Here is an 18,152-nt window from a genome sequence, read left to right as displayed (position 1 = left end):
CCTGACGCTCGCCCTGTGTGTGTGTCCCTGACGCTCGCCCTGTGTGTGTTTCCCTGACGCTCGCCCTTTGTGTGTGTCCCTGACGCTCGCCCTGTGTGTGTGTCCCTGACGCTCGCCCTGTGTGTGTCCCTGACGCTCGCCCTGTGTGTGTTTCCCTGACCCTCGCCCTGTGTGTGTTTCCCTGACGCTCGCTTGTGTGTGTGTGTGTGTGTGTGTCCCTGACGCTCGCCCTGTGTGTGTTTCCCTGACCCTCGCCCTGTGTGTGTTTCCCTGACGCTCGCCCTGTGTGTGTGTCCCTGACCCTCGCCCTGTGTGTGTGTCCCTGATGCTCCGCCCTGGTGTGTGTCCCTGACGCTCGCCCTGTGTGTGTGTCCCTGACACTCGCCCTGTGTGTGTGTCCCTGACGCTCGCTCTGTGTGTGTGTGTCCCTGACACTCGCCCTGTGTGTGTGTCCCTGACGCTCGCCCTGTGTGTGTGTCCCTGACGCTCGCCCTGTGTGTGTGTCCCTGACGCTCGCTCCTGTGTGTGTGTCCCTGACGCTCGCCCCTGTGTGTGTGTGTCCCTGACGCTCGCCCTGTGTGTGTGTCCCTGACGCTCGCCCTGTGTGTGTGTCCCTGACGCTCGCCCTGTGTGTGTGTCCCTGACCCTCGCCCTGTGTGTGTCCCTGACGCTCGCCCTGTGTGTGTGTCCCTGACGCTCGCCCTGTGTGTGTGTCCCTGACACTCGCCCTGTGTGTGTGTTCCCTGACGCTCGCCCTGTGTGTGTCCCTGACGCTCGCCCTGTGTGTGTGTCCCTGACCCTCGCCCTGTGTGTGTCCCTGACGCTCGCCCTGTGTGTGTGTCCCTGACGCTCGCCCTGTGTGTGTCCCTGACACTCGCCCTGTGTGTGTGTCCCTGACGCTCGCCCTGTGTGTGTGTCCCTGACACTCGCCCTGTGTGTGTGTCCCTGACGCTCGCCCTGTGTGTGTGTGTGTATGTGTCCCTGACGCTCGCCCTGTGTGTGTGTGTGTGTGTGTGTGTGTGTGTGTATGTGTCCCTGACGCTCGCCCTGTGTGTGTGTGTGTATGTTTCCCTGACGCTCGCCCTGTGTGTGTTTCCCTGACGCTCGCCCTGTGTGTGTGTCCCTGACGCTCGCCCCTGTGTGTGTTTCCCTGACACTCGCCCTGTGTGTGTATGTTTCCCTGACACTCGCCCTGTGTGTGTTTCCCTGACGCTCGCCCTGTGTGTGTGTCCCTGACGCTCGCCCTGTGTGTGTGTCCCTGACGCTCGCCCTGTGTGTGTGTCCCTGACGCTCGCCCTGTGTGTGTGTCCCTGACGCTCGCCCTGTGTGTGTGTCCCTGACACTCGCCCTGTGTGTGTGTCCCTGACGCTCGCCCCTGTGTGTGTTTCCCTGACGCTCGCCCTGTGTGTGTGTCCCTGACACTCGCCCTGTGTGTGTCCCTGACGCTCGCCCTGTGTGTGTGTCCCTGACGCTCGCCCTGTGTGTGTGTCCCTGACGCTCGCTCTGTGTGTGTGTCCCTGACGCTCGCCCTGTGTGTGTCCCTGACGCCTCGCCCTGTGTGTGTGTCCCTGACGCTCGCCCTGTGTGTGTGTCCCTTGACACTCGCCCTGTGTGTGTGTCCCTGACACTCGCCCTGTGTGTGTGTCCCTGACGCTCGCCCTGTGTGTGTGTCCCTGACACTCGCCCTGTGTGTGTGTCCCTGACGCTCGCTCTGTGTGTGTCCCTGACGCTCGCTCTGTGTGTGTCCCTGACGCTCGCTGTGTGTGTCCCTGACGCTCGCTGTGTGTGTCCTTGACGCTTGCCCGGTGCTGCCCCACTTGGTGCCGCCCCCCCACCACTACGCTCGCCCTATGCCCCCTTGCAGGGTTGGAGCTCTGTTCCCCGAGTCACCGGCTCATGGTGACGATGATTGGCGGGTTTTTCTGGGTCGCCGGGGAGCTGCTGTTACCCGGTGCGGCGGTTCTGTGTAGGGACTGGAGGATCCTACAGGGGGCGATCACTGGGACCCTACTGCTGCTGGGGGTGTACTGGGGGTGAGTGCAGGGCCCCAAAACCAGGGGCCCGATAACTGCATCCCTTGTGACAAGCACACAGCATCCTGTACTAATTACTACCCCTACACACAGCATCCTGTACTAATCACTACCCCTACACACAGCATCCTGTACTAATCACTATCCCTACACACAGCATCCTGTACTAATCACTACCCCTACACACAGCATCCTGTACTAATCACTACCCCCTACACACAGCATCCTGTACTAATCACTACCCCTACACACAGCATCCTGTACTAATCACTACCCCTACACACAGCACCCTGTACTAATCACTACCCCTACACACAGCATCCTGTACTAATCACTACCCCTACACACAGTATCCTGTACTAATCACTACCCCTACACACAGCATCCTGTACTAATCACTACCCCTACACACAGCATCCTGTACTAATTACTACCCCTACACACAGCATCCTGTACTAATCACTACCCCTACACACAGCATCCTGTACTAATCACTACCCCTACACACAGCATCCTGTACTAATCACTACCCCTACACACAGCATCCTGTACTAATCACTACCCCTACACACACACAGTATCCTGTACTAATCACTACCCCTATACACACAGTATCCTGTACTAATCACTACCCCTACACACACAGTATACTGTACTAATCACTACCCCTACACACACAGTATCCTGTACTAATCACTACCCCTACACACACAGTATCCTGTACTAATCACTACCCCCCACACACACAGTATCCTGTACTAATCACTACCCCTACACACACAGGATCCTGTACTAATCACTACCCTCTCTGCCCAAAAAGTATCCTGTACTAATCACTACCCTCTCTGCACACATAGGATCCTGTACTAATCACCAACCTCTCTTCACACACAGCACCCTGTACTAATCACTACCCTCTCTGCATGCACCGTATCCTCTACTGATCTCTGTCTCTGCGCACACAGCGTTCTGTACTAATCACTACCCTCTCTGCACACACAGTACCCTGTACTAATCTCTGCCCCTCTACACACACAGGATCCCGTACTAATCACTACCCCCCTACACACACACCGTATCCTGCACTAATCACTACCCCCCCTATACACACAGTGTTCTGTACTAATCTCTGCACTCATAGCGTCCTGTACTAATCACTACCCTCTCTGCACACATAGTATCCTGTATTAATCTCTGTACACACCACATCCTGTACTAATCTCTGCCCCTCTACACACACAGCATCCCGTACTAATCACTACCCCCCTACACACACCGTATCCTGCACTAATCACTACCCCCCTATACACACAGTGTCCTGTACTAATTTCTGTTTCTTTGCACACAGTATCCTGTACTAATCATTACCCACCTACACACACACAGCATCCTGTACTAATCACTGCCCCCCTACACACACAGCATCCTGTAATGATCTCTGTCTCTGTACACACAGCGTCCTGTACTAATCTCTGCACCAATGCACACATGGCATCCTGTACTAATCACTACTCCCCTACACACACCGTATCCTGCATTAATCACTACCCCCCTATACACACACAGTATCCTGCACTAATCACTACCCCCCCTATACACACACAGTATCCTGTACTAATCACTTCCCCCTCTGCACACACACAGTATCCTGCACTAATCACTGCCCCCCTACACACACACACACAGTATCCTGTACTAATCACTGCTCCCCTACACACACACAGTATCCTGTACTAATCACTGCCCCCCTACACACACACAGTATCCTGTACTAATCACTGCCCCCCTACACACACACAGTATCCTGCACTAATCACTACCCCCCTACACACACACAGTATCCTGTACTAATCACTGCCCCCCTACACACACACAGTATCCTGCACTAATCGCTGCCCCCCTACACACACACAGTATCCTGTACTAATCACTGCTCCCCTACACACACACAGTATCCTGTACTAATCACTACCCCCCCTACACACACACAGTATCCTGTACTAATCACTGCCCCCCTACACACACACAGTATCCTGCACTAATAACTGCCCACCTACACACACACAGTATCCTGCACTAATCACTACCCCCCTACACACACACAGTATCCTGCACTAATCACTACCCCCCCTATACACACACAGTATCCTGCACTAATCACTACCCCCCCACACACACACAGTATCCTGCACTAATCACTACCCCCCCCCACACACACACAGTATCCTGTACTAATCACTACCCCCCTACACACACACAGTATCCTGTACTAATCACTACCCCCCCACACACACACAGTATCCTGTACTAATCTCTGCACCAATGCACACATGGTATCCTGTACTAATCACTACTCCCCTACACACACAGTATCCTGCACTAATCACTACCCCCCCTATACACACACAGTATCCTGTACTAATCACTACCCCCCCACACACACAGTATCCTGTACTAATCACTGCCTCCCTCTGCACACACAGCTGCCGCTCCCCGTCTTCCCTGAGTCCCCGCGCTGGCTCCTGGCCACGCAGCAGTTGGATCAAGTGCAAGTCCGAGCTTCGATTATTCTCCAGCGGTAACGGGATGGACGTAGGAGAGGGATTCACCGAGCAGCAGAGTCTGTGCGCAGGTCAGTGGTCCTCCCAGCACGTCACTGTGTCACGCACTGTCCCTCTTACTCTGTGCTTTTAATTCTTTCTGTCACACTTTCTCCTGTGTCGACTGTGTCACTCTGAGCAGCACAGGGAGTGACCGAGAAACACTTTCACACGGAGTGACCGTCACAGTGACAGAGACACGATCATTCCGTGTCACGCTTTGTCCGTGTCTCTGTGTGTGTCTCTGTGTGTGTCTCTGTGTGTGTCTCTCTGTCACTCTGTGTGTGTCTCTGTGTCTCTGTGTGTGTATTGTATGTCTTTATTTATATAGCGCCAAAAGTGTACTCGGCGCTTCACAAAGAATACAGTACAGGGAAATTTAAAAATACAATAAGCGCAGCAAAAATCAGACAATAGGAAAGGAAATCCCTGCCCCGAAGAGCTTACAATCTAAGAGGTTTGTGGGGAAATTTACAGAGACAGCAGGTGAGGGAATAAGTGCTGTAGATGGGTGTGCTTGGCCACAATGGGTGGTATAAGTGACTGTGGGACAGTAGCCATGAGTGCAGGCTATTGGGATGCTTGATTTGTGGGGCAAGTTCTAAGGTTAGTCAGTGTTAAATGAAATGGTTAACACCATTTACAGGGGAAGAGATGGCAGGGAGGCGTGGGTAAGATCAGGTGTGTGTGTCTGGCTTCAGGCTTATTGGAGATCCCCAGCAGCAGGAAGCAGTAGATAGAGAGGGTGAATAGAGGGATTTGTGTGGGTGTTTTTTATTGAGGGTTGTTGGGAGAGAGGTGTATAAATAATGGTGCAGTGGGGAGTGGGGAAGTTGGAGAGAACAGGGATATTCACCAAGGAGTAAGGAAACAGTAAACAGAAAAATGCAATAAGGAGGGCATAGTGAGATACAGGAGGAGAGACTTCCCAGGTATTGGAGGATAGGAAGAGTACAAATAATCACAGCTTTTAGAAAGTAAAGTTTCTCATAGTTGTAAAGTTGTTGTTCAGAGTCCAGATCTTCCTCAAATCTTAACCTCCAATTTCAACTCCAAGATTAACTCCACACACTTAAATGTTACACTTTGATGTTACACACAGCCGTGTGTGTGTGTCTCTCTCTCTCTCTTTGTGTGTGTTTGTCTCTCTCTCTCACACTCTCTGCGTCGCTCTCTCTGCGTCGCTCTCTCTGCGTCGCTCTCTCTGCGTCGCTCTCTCTGCGTCGCCCTCTCTGCGTCGCCCTCTCTGCGTCTCTCTCTCTGCGTCTCTCACTCTCTCTCTGCGTCTCTCACTCTCTCTCTCTGCGTCTCTCACTCTCTCTCTCTGCGTCTCTCTCTCTCTCTGCGTCTCTCTCTCTCTCTCTCTCTCTGCGTCTCTCTCTCTCTCTCTCTCTCTGCGTCTCTCTCTCTCTCTCTCTGCGTCTCTCTCTCTCTCTCTCTGCGTCTCTCTCTCTCTCTCTCTCTGCGTCTCTCTCTCTGCGTCTCTCTCTCTCTCTCTGCGTCTCTCTCTCTCTCTGCGTCTCTCTCTCTGCGTCTCTCTCTCTGCGTCTCTCTCTCTCTCCCTCTGCGTCTCTCTCTCTCTCCCTCTGCGTCTCTCTCTCTCTCTGCGTCTTTCTCTCTCTCTCTCTGCGTCTCTCTCTCTCTGCGTCTCTCTCTCTCTCTCTCTCTCTGCGTCTCTCTCTCTCTCTCTCTGCGTCTCTCTCTCTCTCTCTCTCTCTCTGCGTCTCTCTCTCTCTCTCTGCGTCTCTCTCTCTCTACGTCTCTCCTGCGTCTCTCTCTCTCTGCGTCTCTCTCTCTATCTCTCTGCGTCTCTCTCTCTCTCTCTCTCTGCGTCTCTCTCTCTCTCTCTCTGCATCTCTCTCTCTCTCTCTGCATCTCTCTCTCTCTCTCTGCGTCTCTCTCTCTCTCTGCGTCTCTCTCTCTGCGTCTCTCTCTCTGCGTCTCTCTCTCTCTCCCTCTGCGTCTCTCTCTCTCTCCCTCTGCGTCTCTCTCTCTCTCTGCGTCTTTCTCTCTCTCTCTCTGCGTCTCTCTCTCTCTGCGTCTCTCTCTCTCTCTCTCTCTCTGCGTCTCTCTCTCTCTCTCTCTCTGCGTCTCTCTCTCTCTCTCTCTCTCTGCGTCTCTCTCTCTCTCTCTGCGTCTCTCTCTCTCTACGTCTCTCTGCGTCTCTCTCTCTCTGCGTCTCTCTCTCTATCTCTCTGCGTCTCTCTCTCTCTCTCTCTCTGCGTCTCTCTCTCTCTGCGTCTCTCTCTCTCTCTCTCTGCATCTCTCTCTCTCTCTCTGCATCTCTCTCTCTCTCTCTGCGTCTCTCTCTCTCTCTCTCTGCGTCTCTCTCTCTCTGCGTCTCTCTCTCTGCGTCACTCTCTCTCTCTCTCTCTCTCTGTCTGCGTCACTGTCTCCGTGTCCTCTCATTGTCACAGAGATAGACTCCATGTGGGAGCGTTACCCTCGTCCGCGTTATTACAACATCTGCAGCATCTTCGGGACACGTCTCATCTGGCGAAACGCGCTGATCCTCGGCTTCACTGCGTGAGATCTCTCAGTACTCTGTCCCCCTCACCTGCACTCTTATGTCAGTGCCCTCTCTCTCCCCCTCCCTCCCTGCGCTCTCTCCCCCTCCCTCCCTCTCCCCCCCACCCTCCCTCCCTGTGCGCTCTCTCCCCCCTCCCTGCCCCTCTCTCTCTCTCCCCCCGCACTGCTCCTCCCCCCCTCCCTGCGCTCTCTCCCCCCCCCCTCCCTGCGCTCTCTCCCCCCCCTCCCAGCGCTCTCTCCCCCCCTCCCTGCGCTCTCTCCCCCCCTCCCTGCGCTCTCTCCCCCCCCTCCCAGCGCTCTCTCCCCCCCCTCCCTGCGCTCTTTCCCCCCCTCCCTGCGCTCTCTCCCCCCCTCCCTGCGCTCTCTCCCCCCCTCCCTGCGCTCTCCTCCCCCCCTCCCTGCGCTCTCTCCCCCCCCTCCCTGCGCTCTCTCCCCCCCCTCCCTGCGCTCTCTCTCCCCCCCCTCCCTGCGCTCTCTCTCCCCCCATCCCTGCGCGCTCTCTCCCCCCCTCCCTGCGCTCTCTCTCCCCCCCTCCCTGCGCTCTCTCTCCCCCCTTCCCTGCGCTCTCTCTCCCCCCTTCCCTGCGCTCCTCTCTCCCCCCTTCCCTGCGCTCTCTCTCCCCCCTCCCTGCGCTCTCTCTCCCCCCTCCCTGCGCTCTCTCTCCCCCCCTCCCTGCGCTCTCTCTCCCCCCCTCCCTGCGCTCTCTCTCCCCCCCTCCCTGCGCTCTCTCTCCCCCCCTCCCTGCGCTCTCTCTCCCCCCCCTCCCTGCGCTTTCTCTCCCCCCCTCCCTGCGCTCTCTCTCCCCCCCTCCCTGCGCTCTCTCTCCCCCCCCTCCCTGCGCTCTCTCTCCCCCCCTCCCTGCGCTCTCTCTCTCCCCCCCTCCCTGCGCTCTCTCTCCCCCCCCTCCCTGCGCTCTCTCTCCCCCCCCCCTCCCTGCGCTCTCTCTCCCCCCCTCCCTGCGCTCTCTCTCCCCCCCTCCCTGCGCTCTCTCTCCCCCCCCTCCCTGCGCTCTCTCTCCCCCCCCTCCCTGCGCTCTCTCTCCCCCCCTCCCTCCCTGCTCACTCTCTCCCTCCCCCTCCCTCCCTGCGCACCCTCTCCCCCCCCTCCATCCCTCCCCTCCCTGCGCACTCTCTCCCCCCACCCTCCCTCCCTGCGCACTCTCTCCCCCCCTCCCTCCCTGCGCACTCTCTCCCCCCCCTCCCTCCCTGCGCACTCTCTCCCCCCCTCCCCTGCGCACTCTCTCCCCCCCCCCTCCCTGCGCACTCTCTCTCCCCCCCCTCCCTGCGCACTCTCTCCCCCCCCTTCCCTGCGCTCTCTCCCCCCCCTCCCTGCGCTCTCTCCCCCCCCTCCCTGCGCTCTCTCTCCCCCCCCTCCCTGCGCTCTCTCTCCCTCCCCTCCCTGCGCTCTCTCTCCCCCCCTCCCTCCTGCGCTCTCTCTCCCCCCCCTCCCTGCGCTCTCTCTCCCCCCCTCCCTGCGCTCTCTCTCCCCCCTCCCTGCGCTCTCTCTCCCCCCCTCCCTGCGCTCTCTCTCCCCCCCCTCCCTGCGCTCTCTCCCCCCCTCCCTGCGCTCTCTCTCCCCCCCTCCCTGCGCTCTCTCTCCCCCCCTCCCTGCGCTCTCTCTCCCCCCCCTCCCTGCGCTCTCTCCCCCTCTCCCTGCGCTCTCTCTCTCCCCCCCTCCCTGCGCTCTCTCTCCCCCCTCCCTGCGCTCTCTCTCTCCCCCCCCTCCCTCCCTGCGCACTCTCCCCCCCCCCTCCCTCCCTGCGCACTCTCTCCCCCCCCCTCCCTCCCTGCGCACTCTCTCCCCCCCCCTCCCTCCCTGCGCACTCTCTCCCCCTCCCCCTCCCTCCCTGCGCACTCTCTCCCCCCCCTCCCTGCGCACTCTCTCCCCCCCTCCCTCACTCTTTATCTGCGCTCTCTCCCCACAGGTTCATTGGCTGTGGTATTAGGCCGTGCTTTGCCCGGAACCTGCGGGTTTTAGGCCCCACCCCCCTCCGCTCCCTATTTCCTGCAGGCTGGGAGTGAGGTGCTCGCCTGCATTGCGCTTTGCGTCTCGGTGAACCGCTGCGGACGCCGCACAGTGTTACTGCTCTGCACCATCCTGACCGGACTCTGCTCCCTGCTGCTCCTCGCTCTGACGCAGTGTAAGACGGTCATCCTCACAGCCTCTTCTCTCTCCTATCCACCTTCTCTTTCTCTCTTTTCCTCTCCTCCTCTCTTCTTCTCTCTCGCTCTGTGTCTCTCTCGCTCTGTGTCTCTCTCGCTCTGTGTCTCTCTCGCTCTGTGTCTCTCTCGCTCTGTGTCTCTCTCGCTCTGTGTCTCTCTCTCGCTCTGTCTCTCTCTCGCTCTGTCTCTCTCTCGCTCTGTGTCTCTCTCTCTCGCTCTGTGTCTCTCTCTCTCTCGCTCTGTGTCTCTCTCTCTCGCTCTGTGTCTCTCTCTCTCGCTCTGTCTCTCTCTCTCGCTCTTTGTCTCTCTCTCTCGCTCTGTCTCTCTCTCTCTCGCTCTGTCTCTCTCTCTCTCGCTCTGTCTCTCTCTCTCTCTCGCTCTCTGTCTCTCTCTCTCTCGCCTCTGTCTCTCTCTCTCTCGCTCTCTCGCTCTGTCTCTCTCTCTCTCGCTCTGTCTCTCTCTCTCTCGCTCTGTCTCTCTCTCTCTCGCTCTAGTCTCTCTCTCTCGCTCTGTGTCTCCTCTCGCTCTGTGTCTCTCTCTCGCTCTGTGTCTCTCGTCTCTCGCTCGTGTCCTCTCTCTCTCTCGCTCTGTCTCTCTCTCTCTCGCTCTGTGTCTCTCTCTCTCGCTCTGTGTCTCTCTCTCTCGCTCTGTGTCTCTCTCTCGCTCTGTGTCTCTCTCTTGCTCTGTCTCTCTCTCGCTCTGTGTCTCTCTCTCTCGCTCTGTCTCTCTCTCTCGCTCTGTCTCTCTCTCTCGCTCTGTCTCTCTCTCTCTCCGCTCTGTCTCTCTCTCTCGCTCTGTGTCTCTCTCGCTCTGTGTCTCTCTCTCGCTCTGTCTCTCTCGCTCGCGCGCTCTGTCTCTCTCGCTCGCGCGCTCTGTCTCTCTCTCTCTCTCTCGCGCTCTGTCTCTCTCTCTCTCGCGCGCTCTGTCTCTCTCTCTCGCGCGCTCTGTCTCTCTCTCTCTCTCTCGCGCTCTGTCTCTCTCTCTCTCGCGCGCTCTGTCTCTCTCTCTCGCGCGCTCTGTCTCTCTCTCTCTCGCGCGCGCTCTGTCTCTCTCTCTCTCACGCGCGCTCTGTCTCTCTCTCTCTCTCGCGCGCTCTGTCTCTCTCTCTCGCTCTGTGTCTCTCTCTCTCGCTCTGTGTCTCTCTCGCGCGTTCTGTCTCTCTCTCTCGCTCTGTGTCTCTCTCTCTCTCTCGCCCGCTCTGTGTGTCTCTCTCTCTCTCGCGTGCTCTGTGTCTCTCTCTCTCTCTCTCTCTCTCTCTCGCTCTCTCTCTTGCTCTGTCTCTCTCTCTCTCTCGCTCTGTCTCTCTCGCTCTGTCTCTCTCGCGCGCTCTGTGTCTCTCTCTCTCTCGCGCGCGCTCTGTGTCTCTCTCTCTCTCTCGCGCGCTCTGTGTCTCTCTCTCTCTCTCGCGCGCTCTGTGTCTCTCTCTCTCTCTCGCTCTGTGTCTCTCTCTCTCTCGCGCGCGCTCTGTGTCTCTCTCTCTCTCGCGCGCTCTGTGTCTCTCTCGCTCTCGCGCGCTCTGTGTCTCTCTCTCTCGCGCGCTCTGTGTCTCTCTCTCTCGCGCGCTCTGTGTCTCTCTCTCTCGCGCGCTCTGTGTCTCTCTCTCTCGCTCTCGCTCTGTCTCTCTCTCTCTCTCTGTCTCTCTCTCTCTCTCTGTCTCTCTCTCTCGCTCTGTCTCTCTCTCGCTCTGTCTCTCTCTCGCTCTGTCTCTCTCTCGCTCTGTCTCTCTCTCGCTCTGTCTCTCTCTCGCTCTGTCTCTCTCTCGCTCTGTCTCTCTCTCGCTCTGTCTCTCTCTCGCTCTGTCTCTCGTCTCTGTCGCTCTGTCTCTCGTCTCTGTCGCTCTGTCTCTCGTCTCTGTCGCTCTGTCTCTCGTCTCTGTCGCTCTGTCTCTCGTCTCTGTCGCTCTGTCTCTCGTCTCTGTCGCTCTGTCTCTCGTCTCTGTCGCTCTGTCTCTCGTCTCTGTCGCTCTGTCTCTCGTCTCTGTCGCTCTGTCTCTCGTCTCTGTCGCTCTGTCTCTCGTCTCTGTCGCTCTGTGTCTTCTCTCATCTCTCTCGCTCTGTGTCTTCTCTCATCTCTCTCGCTCTGTGTCTTCTCTCATCTCTCTCGCTCTGTGTCTGGCTGTCTCTCTCGCTCTGTGTCGCTCTCGCTCTGTGTCTCTCTCTCTCTCTCGCGCGCTATGTGTCTCTCTCTTCCCCCCGTAGGTACACACAGAGATGTGGGGGTTAGTGGGCGTCTCTCAGCCTGTGTCCGGCACTGATATAGTGGGCAGTCAGTTCTGCGCGGGTTTTATCTTCTCCCATTGCTATTTTTGTTCTCTTCTATATTATTAAAGTTCTGGATAAGAGCTGCGAGTTTCTCTAGGTGGGCGCTCCTCACTTCAGAGCATTGTGTGCAGCGCAGCAGGAAGTGTGTTTCATCTTCTACCTCTCCTAGCTCACATCGCTGGCACAGTCTCACCTCCCGGGGCTTCCAGTTCTATCTGTGTCTGCCTGTCTCTCACACACCTCTCCTAGCTCACATCGCTGGCACAGTCTCACCTCCCGGGGCTTCCAGTTCTGTCTGTGTCTGCCTGTGTCTCTCTCACACCTCTCCTAGCTCACATCGCTGGCACAGTCTCATATCCTGGGGCTGTGTCTGTCTGTGTCTCTCTAACACCTCTCCTAACTCACATCGCTGGCACAGTCTCATCTCCCGGGGCTTGCAGTTCTGCCTGTGTCTCACACACCTCTCCTAGCTCACATCGCTGGCACAGTCTCACCTCCCGGGGCTTCAAGTTCTGTCTGTGTCTGTCTGTGTCTCTCACACACACCTCTCCTAGCTCACATCGCTGGCACAGTCTCATCTCCCGGAGCTTCCAGTTCTGTCTGTGTCTCTCACACACCTCTCCTAGCTCACATCGCTGGCACAGTCATCTCCCGGGGCTTCCAGTTCTGTCTGTGTCTGCCTGTGTCTCACACACCTCTCCTAGCTCACATCACTGGCACAGTCTCACCTCCCGGGGCTTCCAGTTCTGCCTGTGTCTCTCATACACCTCTCCTAGCTCACATCGCTGGCACAGTCTCATCTCCCGGGGCTTCCAGTTCTGTCTGTGTCTCTCACACACCTCTCCTAGCTCAAATCGCTGGCACAGTCTCATCTCTCGTGGCTTCCAGTTCTGCCTGTGTCTCTCACACACCTCTCCTAGCTCACATCGCTGGCACAGTCTCATCTTTCTGCCTGTTTCTATTTCCAGGCTGTGGGCGCTCATTCTGTACTGGCCCAAGGTCTGTCTCTGCTTTGGGTCTTTTACCTTCAGTAGGGTGCCAGAGAGTATTCTCTCTGTAGGCTGTGGTAGGCTCCAGCTTCTTTGAGCGCTGGATATCATTTTCTCAGTCACATACTGATCCTTAATTTCGCTGGTGATTGAGTTGATTTGTTTTTTCGGCAGGCTGTTGGGGGATTTTGTTCTTGGAGTGAGAGGACAAGTTGTTTGATGGCACAGAGTTTATTAAGGAGGTCCTGGCTTCACATTGCTCTGTGGCAGTAAGACTGTGGGTGGCTGGTGTTTAGGTGAGCCCAGAATGTCGGTGCTCTCTTCTGTACCGTGAGCAGTAGAGGAAAGCGGCCCAGCTCAGCCCGTCATGCATTGTTTGATGTACTCCTGTGCACTTGGAGAAGTTGTTTGCAGAATTCCAGATGGAGTATTTCGGTTGGGCTGGTATCCCTTTTTGTAAAGTCTGGGTATGTCACAGGACCCCACACCTCGCTGCCATACAGAAGGATGGGTGTGATGATGCTGTTGAATGTTATTGATGGTTTGAGATGGTACAGCTGTTTCCTTATCTAGTTCCTTCAACACATTTATTAAAAAAAGACAATGATGAAGACACATACTAAAAAAATATTAAAAAGCATGTACCTGTATAACTAATCACTGAGCAACCTATGAATATCTAAATAGTGCAGATAAATGCTGCATGAATACTAGCATGTCCTGCTGAAAGGAATGAAAGTGAGTGCAAGTAAATAAGCCACAGACTTGTAATGTCAAGCACAATATTATAAATAAGAGGAACCCAATAGACCAGGAGGGGTAACAGTGTCCTCTCCTGTGTAGGGTGTAGACGTGGTGCGGTGGCTTGACAGGAAGCCTGTCTGGCTCGTACTCGGTACACTCTGCTCTGTAAGGAAGGTGAGGATTCTGCAGTCGATCAGTTTCCCCAGGGTGCTGCTGACACAGGCGCCGCTGTAATTGGATGGGTCCAGCTGGTCTCCTTCCTTGTAGATAGGGGTTATCATTCCTTGGTCCCACAGTTCAGGGAAGTAGCCAGTAGTAAGGACCAGGTTGAACATTTTGAGTAGAGCTTCTTGTATAGATGGGTTGCTGTACTTCAGCATCTCATGCAGAATGCCATCTGGTCTGCTGGCTTGTTTGTTTTTTATTAATTTGAATTTTTCTTTTATTTTCGGTATTGTAATTCCTATGTACAGGGGGGGGTTGGTTATCTTTTATGTTGTCTAGTGTTTGTTTGGTGAGGATTTGTTTTTGTTCTTGTGTCAGGCTTTCTTCTGGGATTTCTTGGAAGAGATGCCCAATGTAGTTTTGCCAAATGTTGCCATCCTGAATGGCCGGGTGTCTGTTATTCTGTTTCCGGATGGTTCCAGGTTTGCCAAAAATAATTCTCATCCAATGCGTCTTCAATTATTTCTCATTTTTTGGTGATGTGGGTGTGTTTTTTCTTTCTTAGGGTGTGCCTGTAGTCCTGCAGGTGTTCATTTTTTAAATAATATTTTTGTTCTTGTATAGCGCTGCTAGTTTTACGTAACGTTTTACAGAAACAGTCCCTGTGGCGCTAAAATCTTTTTTTTTTTTTTTTTAATTTGGTGCCTAAGGCACAGGGAGATAACATGACTTGCCCAAGGTCACAAGGAGCCGACACTGGGAATTGAACCAGGCTGCCCTGCTTCCATCTCGGTGCCAGTCAGTGACTTTACTCACTGAGCCGCTCCTTCTCACTAGGTGTTGGCGGTACCTTGTCCTTGGTGCTGTATTGTTTGGGTCTCTTTTCGTAGGCTTTTCTAAGGGTTTTGCATTCATTATCCGACCATTTTTCTTTGATTTTGGCGTTTCTTGTTGGTCTATTAGGGCTGATTTTTTTCAGGTTTGATTTTCTTGCTATTAGATGGAATATTTTGTTGAGGTTTCTTCCCGCCGGGTTTACTCCGTGCTGGTTCTGCTCGCAGTTTGTGTTCTGGAAGCTTTGGAGCAGGTTTCCCACTTCTGAGCTGTTGATGGTTTCTGTGTATGTCGCGAGGCTCTGTTTTGTCCGTGTGTAGGTGGCTTTCAGGCTATGAAGGTTGGAGAGGGGTTTTTTGTGTTGTGCTTGGTTGGTCTGGTCTCTTAATAAAGAGCAGGGTGTGATTGTGGTCTGATAGGGGCGATGCTGGTGTGACTATGACAGCACTGATGGCTTGTGGGTCTATATCAGTGATTGCGTAATCCACTACGCTGCTGCCCAGCACAAAGCTGTATGTGTATCTACCCAAAGAGTCTCCTCTTGTCCGTCCATTGATAATGTACAGTCCCAGACCGCGACACAGGTTTAGGAGCTCTGTACCGTTCTTGTTTGTTACGTTGTCGTAGCTGGTTCTTTGGCATCTCGCAGAGCTATGGCAGCAAGTGTCATTTCCAAAGATGTAGTTATTTCCCTCTGTAGATATGTAGTCCTGTTCTCTGCCTGTCCTGGTGTTGAGGTCTCCACATATCAGCACATTACCCAGGGTCTGAAAGGGGATTGCCTCTGTCTGCAGGGTCTCGAAGACGTCTGGCTTGTAGTATGGGGAGTCGGAGGGGGGGGGGGGGGGGTGTATGCTGCACATAGGTATGTGCCATATTGATGGGTGAACATGAAGCCTTTTATTTGTAGCCACATGTGGGTATCTCCTCTTTTTATTGGGTTTATTTGGCGTTTAAGCTCCTCCTGGTACCATACCCTGATAGCTCCTAAATAGCGGCCTCGTTTCCCACCTCTGTGTTTTTGGGCTGGGACTAGGAGCCCCCTGTAACCCATAGGTATGAGAGACGTCTCCTCCGATTTTGGATCCATGTTTCGTGTAGGATACAAATATCTATGTTCAGCAGATTATATATAAAGTTCTGGGGCTTGTGTTTTAGACCCAAAAGCTGACGCATTCCAGCTGCTAATTATATAAGACCCATATATTATATACCCATCCTGGATATATATTATATACCCATCCTGGATATATATTATATACCCATCCTGGATATATATTATATACCCATCCTGGATATATATTATATACCCATCCTGGATATATATTATATACCCATCCTGGATATATATTATATACCCATCCTGGATATATATTATATACCCATCCTGGATATATATTATATACCCATCCTGGATATATATTATATACCCATCCTGGATATATATTATATACCCATCCTGGATATATATTATATACCCATCCTGGATATATATTATATACCCATCCTGGATATATATTATATACCCATCCTGGATATACATTATATACCCATCCTGGATATATATTATATACCCATCCTGGATATACATTATATACCCATCCTGGATATACATTATATACCCATCCTGGATATACATTATATACCCATCCTGGATATATATTATATACCCATCCTGGATATACATTATATACCCATCCTGGATATACATTATATACCCATCCTGGATATATATTATATACCCATCCTGGATATATATTATATACCCATCCTGGATATATATTATATACCCATCCTGGATATATATTATATACCCATCCTGGATATATATTATATACCCATCCTGGATATACATTATATACCCATCCTGGATATACATTATATACCCATCCTGGATATATATTATATACCCATCCTGGATATTTATTATATACCCATCCTGGATATATATTATATACCCATCCTGGATATTTATTATATACCCATCCTGGATATATATTATATACCCATCCTGGATATATATTATATACCCATCCTGGATATACATTATATACCCATCCTGGATATACATTATATACCCATCCTGGATATACATTATATACCCATCCTGGATATACATTATATACCCATCCTGGATATACATTATATACCCATCCTGGATATACATTATATACCCATCCTGGATATACATTATATACCCATCCTGGATATATATTATATACCCATCCTGGATATACATTATATACCCATCCTGGATATACATTATATACCTTACACCTTCCAGGCGGCTCATTTGCAATTTTTATTTGTGTAAGATTTCGGTGACCAGTCTCTTGTAATACATGTGGGAGCATCGTTAGTACTTATATACTCCTCTTTCTTTCTCTGTATATGGGGTGTATGATATTGAAGTTGCTAGACTGTTGTATTCTTGCGTACAGCCTGGTGCAGGTGGCACTGAGCCTGGTGCAGGTGGCACTGAGCCTGGTGCAGGTGGCACTGAGCCTGGTGCAGGTGGCACTGAGCCTGGTGCAGGTGGCACTGAGCAGTGCCCGGATTTCATGGAGTGTATAGCTGGCAGTTGGTTTGGTTCTGGAGGGTGTGGGTATCATGCTGTCCTGTGATGCTCTCTCTCCTCTCATACCCGTCCTTCTCTCCTCTCATACCCGTCCTTCTCTCCTCTCATACCCGTCCTTCTCTCCTCTCATACCCGTCCTTCTCCCCTCTCATACCCGTCCTTCTCCCCTCTCATACCCGTCCTTCTCTCCTCTCATACCCGTCCTTCTCCCCTCTCATACCCGTCCTTCTCCCCTCTCATACCCGTCCTTCTCTCCTCTCATACCCGTCCTTCTCTCCCCTCATACCCGTCCTTCTCTCCTCTCATACCCGTCCTTCTCTCCTCTCATACCCGTCCTTCTCCCCTCTCATACCCGTCCTTCTCCCCTCTCATACCCGTCCTTCTCTCCTCTCATACCCGTCCTTCTCTCCTCTCATACCCGTCCTTCTCTCCTCTCATACCCGTCCTTCTCTCCTCTCATACCCGTCCTTCTCTCCTCTCATACCCGTCCTTCTCTCCTCTCATACCCGTCCTTCTCCCCTCTCATACCCGTCCTTCTCCCCTCTCATACCCGTCCTTCTCCCCTCTCATACCCGTCCTTCTCCCCTCTCATACCCGTCCTTCTCCCCTCATACCCGTCCTTCTCCCCTCTCATACCCGTCCCTCTCCCCTCTCATACCCGTCCTTCTCTCCTCTCATACCCGTCCTCTCCTCTCATACCCGTCCCTCTCCCCTCTCATACCCGTCCTTCTCTCCTCTCATACCCGTCCTCTCCTCTCATACCCGTCCCTCTCCCCTCTCATACCCGTCCCTCTCCCCTCTCATACCCGTCCTTCTCACCTCTCATACCCGTCCTTCTCTCCTCTCATACCCGTCCTTCTCCCCTCTCATACCCGTCCTTCTCTCCTCTCATACCCGTCCCTCTCCCCTCTCATACCCGTCCCTCTCCCCTCTCATACCCGTCCTTCTCTCCTCTCATACCCGTCCTCTCCTCTCATACCCGTCCTTCTCACCTCTCATACCCGTCCTTCTCTCCTCTGTTAGATCTTTTCGCTGGTGCCTCCCTGGCCATTTCAGTGCTCGGCTCTCTGTGTGCGCACGCTATGGTGATGCTGAGCATCTTCTATGCCAGTGAGGTACTACCTACTGTACTCAGGTGAGTAGAGCTCGCTTGTCTGTCTCACCCCCAGCCCCCCAATCTTCACTTCCTACACTCTTATCTCTTCTTTCCCCTCTTCTCCTTCCCTTTCTCCCCCTCTCTTTTATTCTCTCTCCCTC

At 53.7% G+C, this 18,152-nt stretch overlaps 1 protein-coding gene across 1 annotated transcript in view; it reads left to right on the top strand.

Annotated features, from left to right (window-relative positions):
- The window catches only part of SLC22A31 (solute carrier family 22 member 31), a 34,917-nt gene that overhangs the window by 12,941 nt on the left and 3,824 nt on the right, over positions 1-18,152 (top strand). The window contains 7 exon segments of the mRNA XM_075576810.1: positions 1,865-2,037; positions 4,517-4,579; positions 4,581-4,665; positions 7,051-7,159; positions 9,087-9,147; positions 9,149-9,302; positions 17,919-18,030. Of these exon segments, the coding sequence (XP_075432925.1) occupies positions 1,865-2,037; positions 4,517-4,579; positions 4,581-4,665; positions 7,051-7,159; positions 9,087-9,147; positions 9,149-9,302; positions 17,919-18,030 (757 nt within the window).

This window comes from Ascaphus truei, chromosome 19, assembly GCF_040206685.1.
Source record: "Ascaphus truei isolate aAscTru1 chromosome 19, aAscTru1.hap1, whole genome shotgun sequence".
Taxonomy (NCBI): domain Eukaryota; kingdom Metazoa; phylum Chordata; class Amphibia; order Anura; family Ascaphidae; genus Ascaphus; species Ascaphus truei.
The sequence above is the reverse complement of the archived record's forward strand: the minus strand, read 5'-3'. Positions and strand labels throughout refer to the sequence as shown.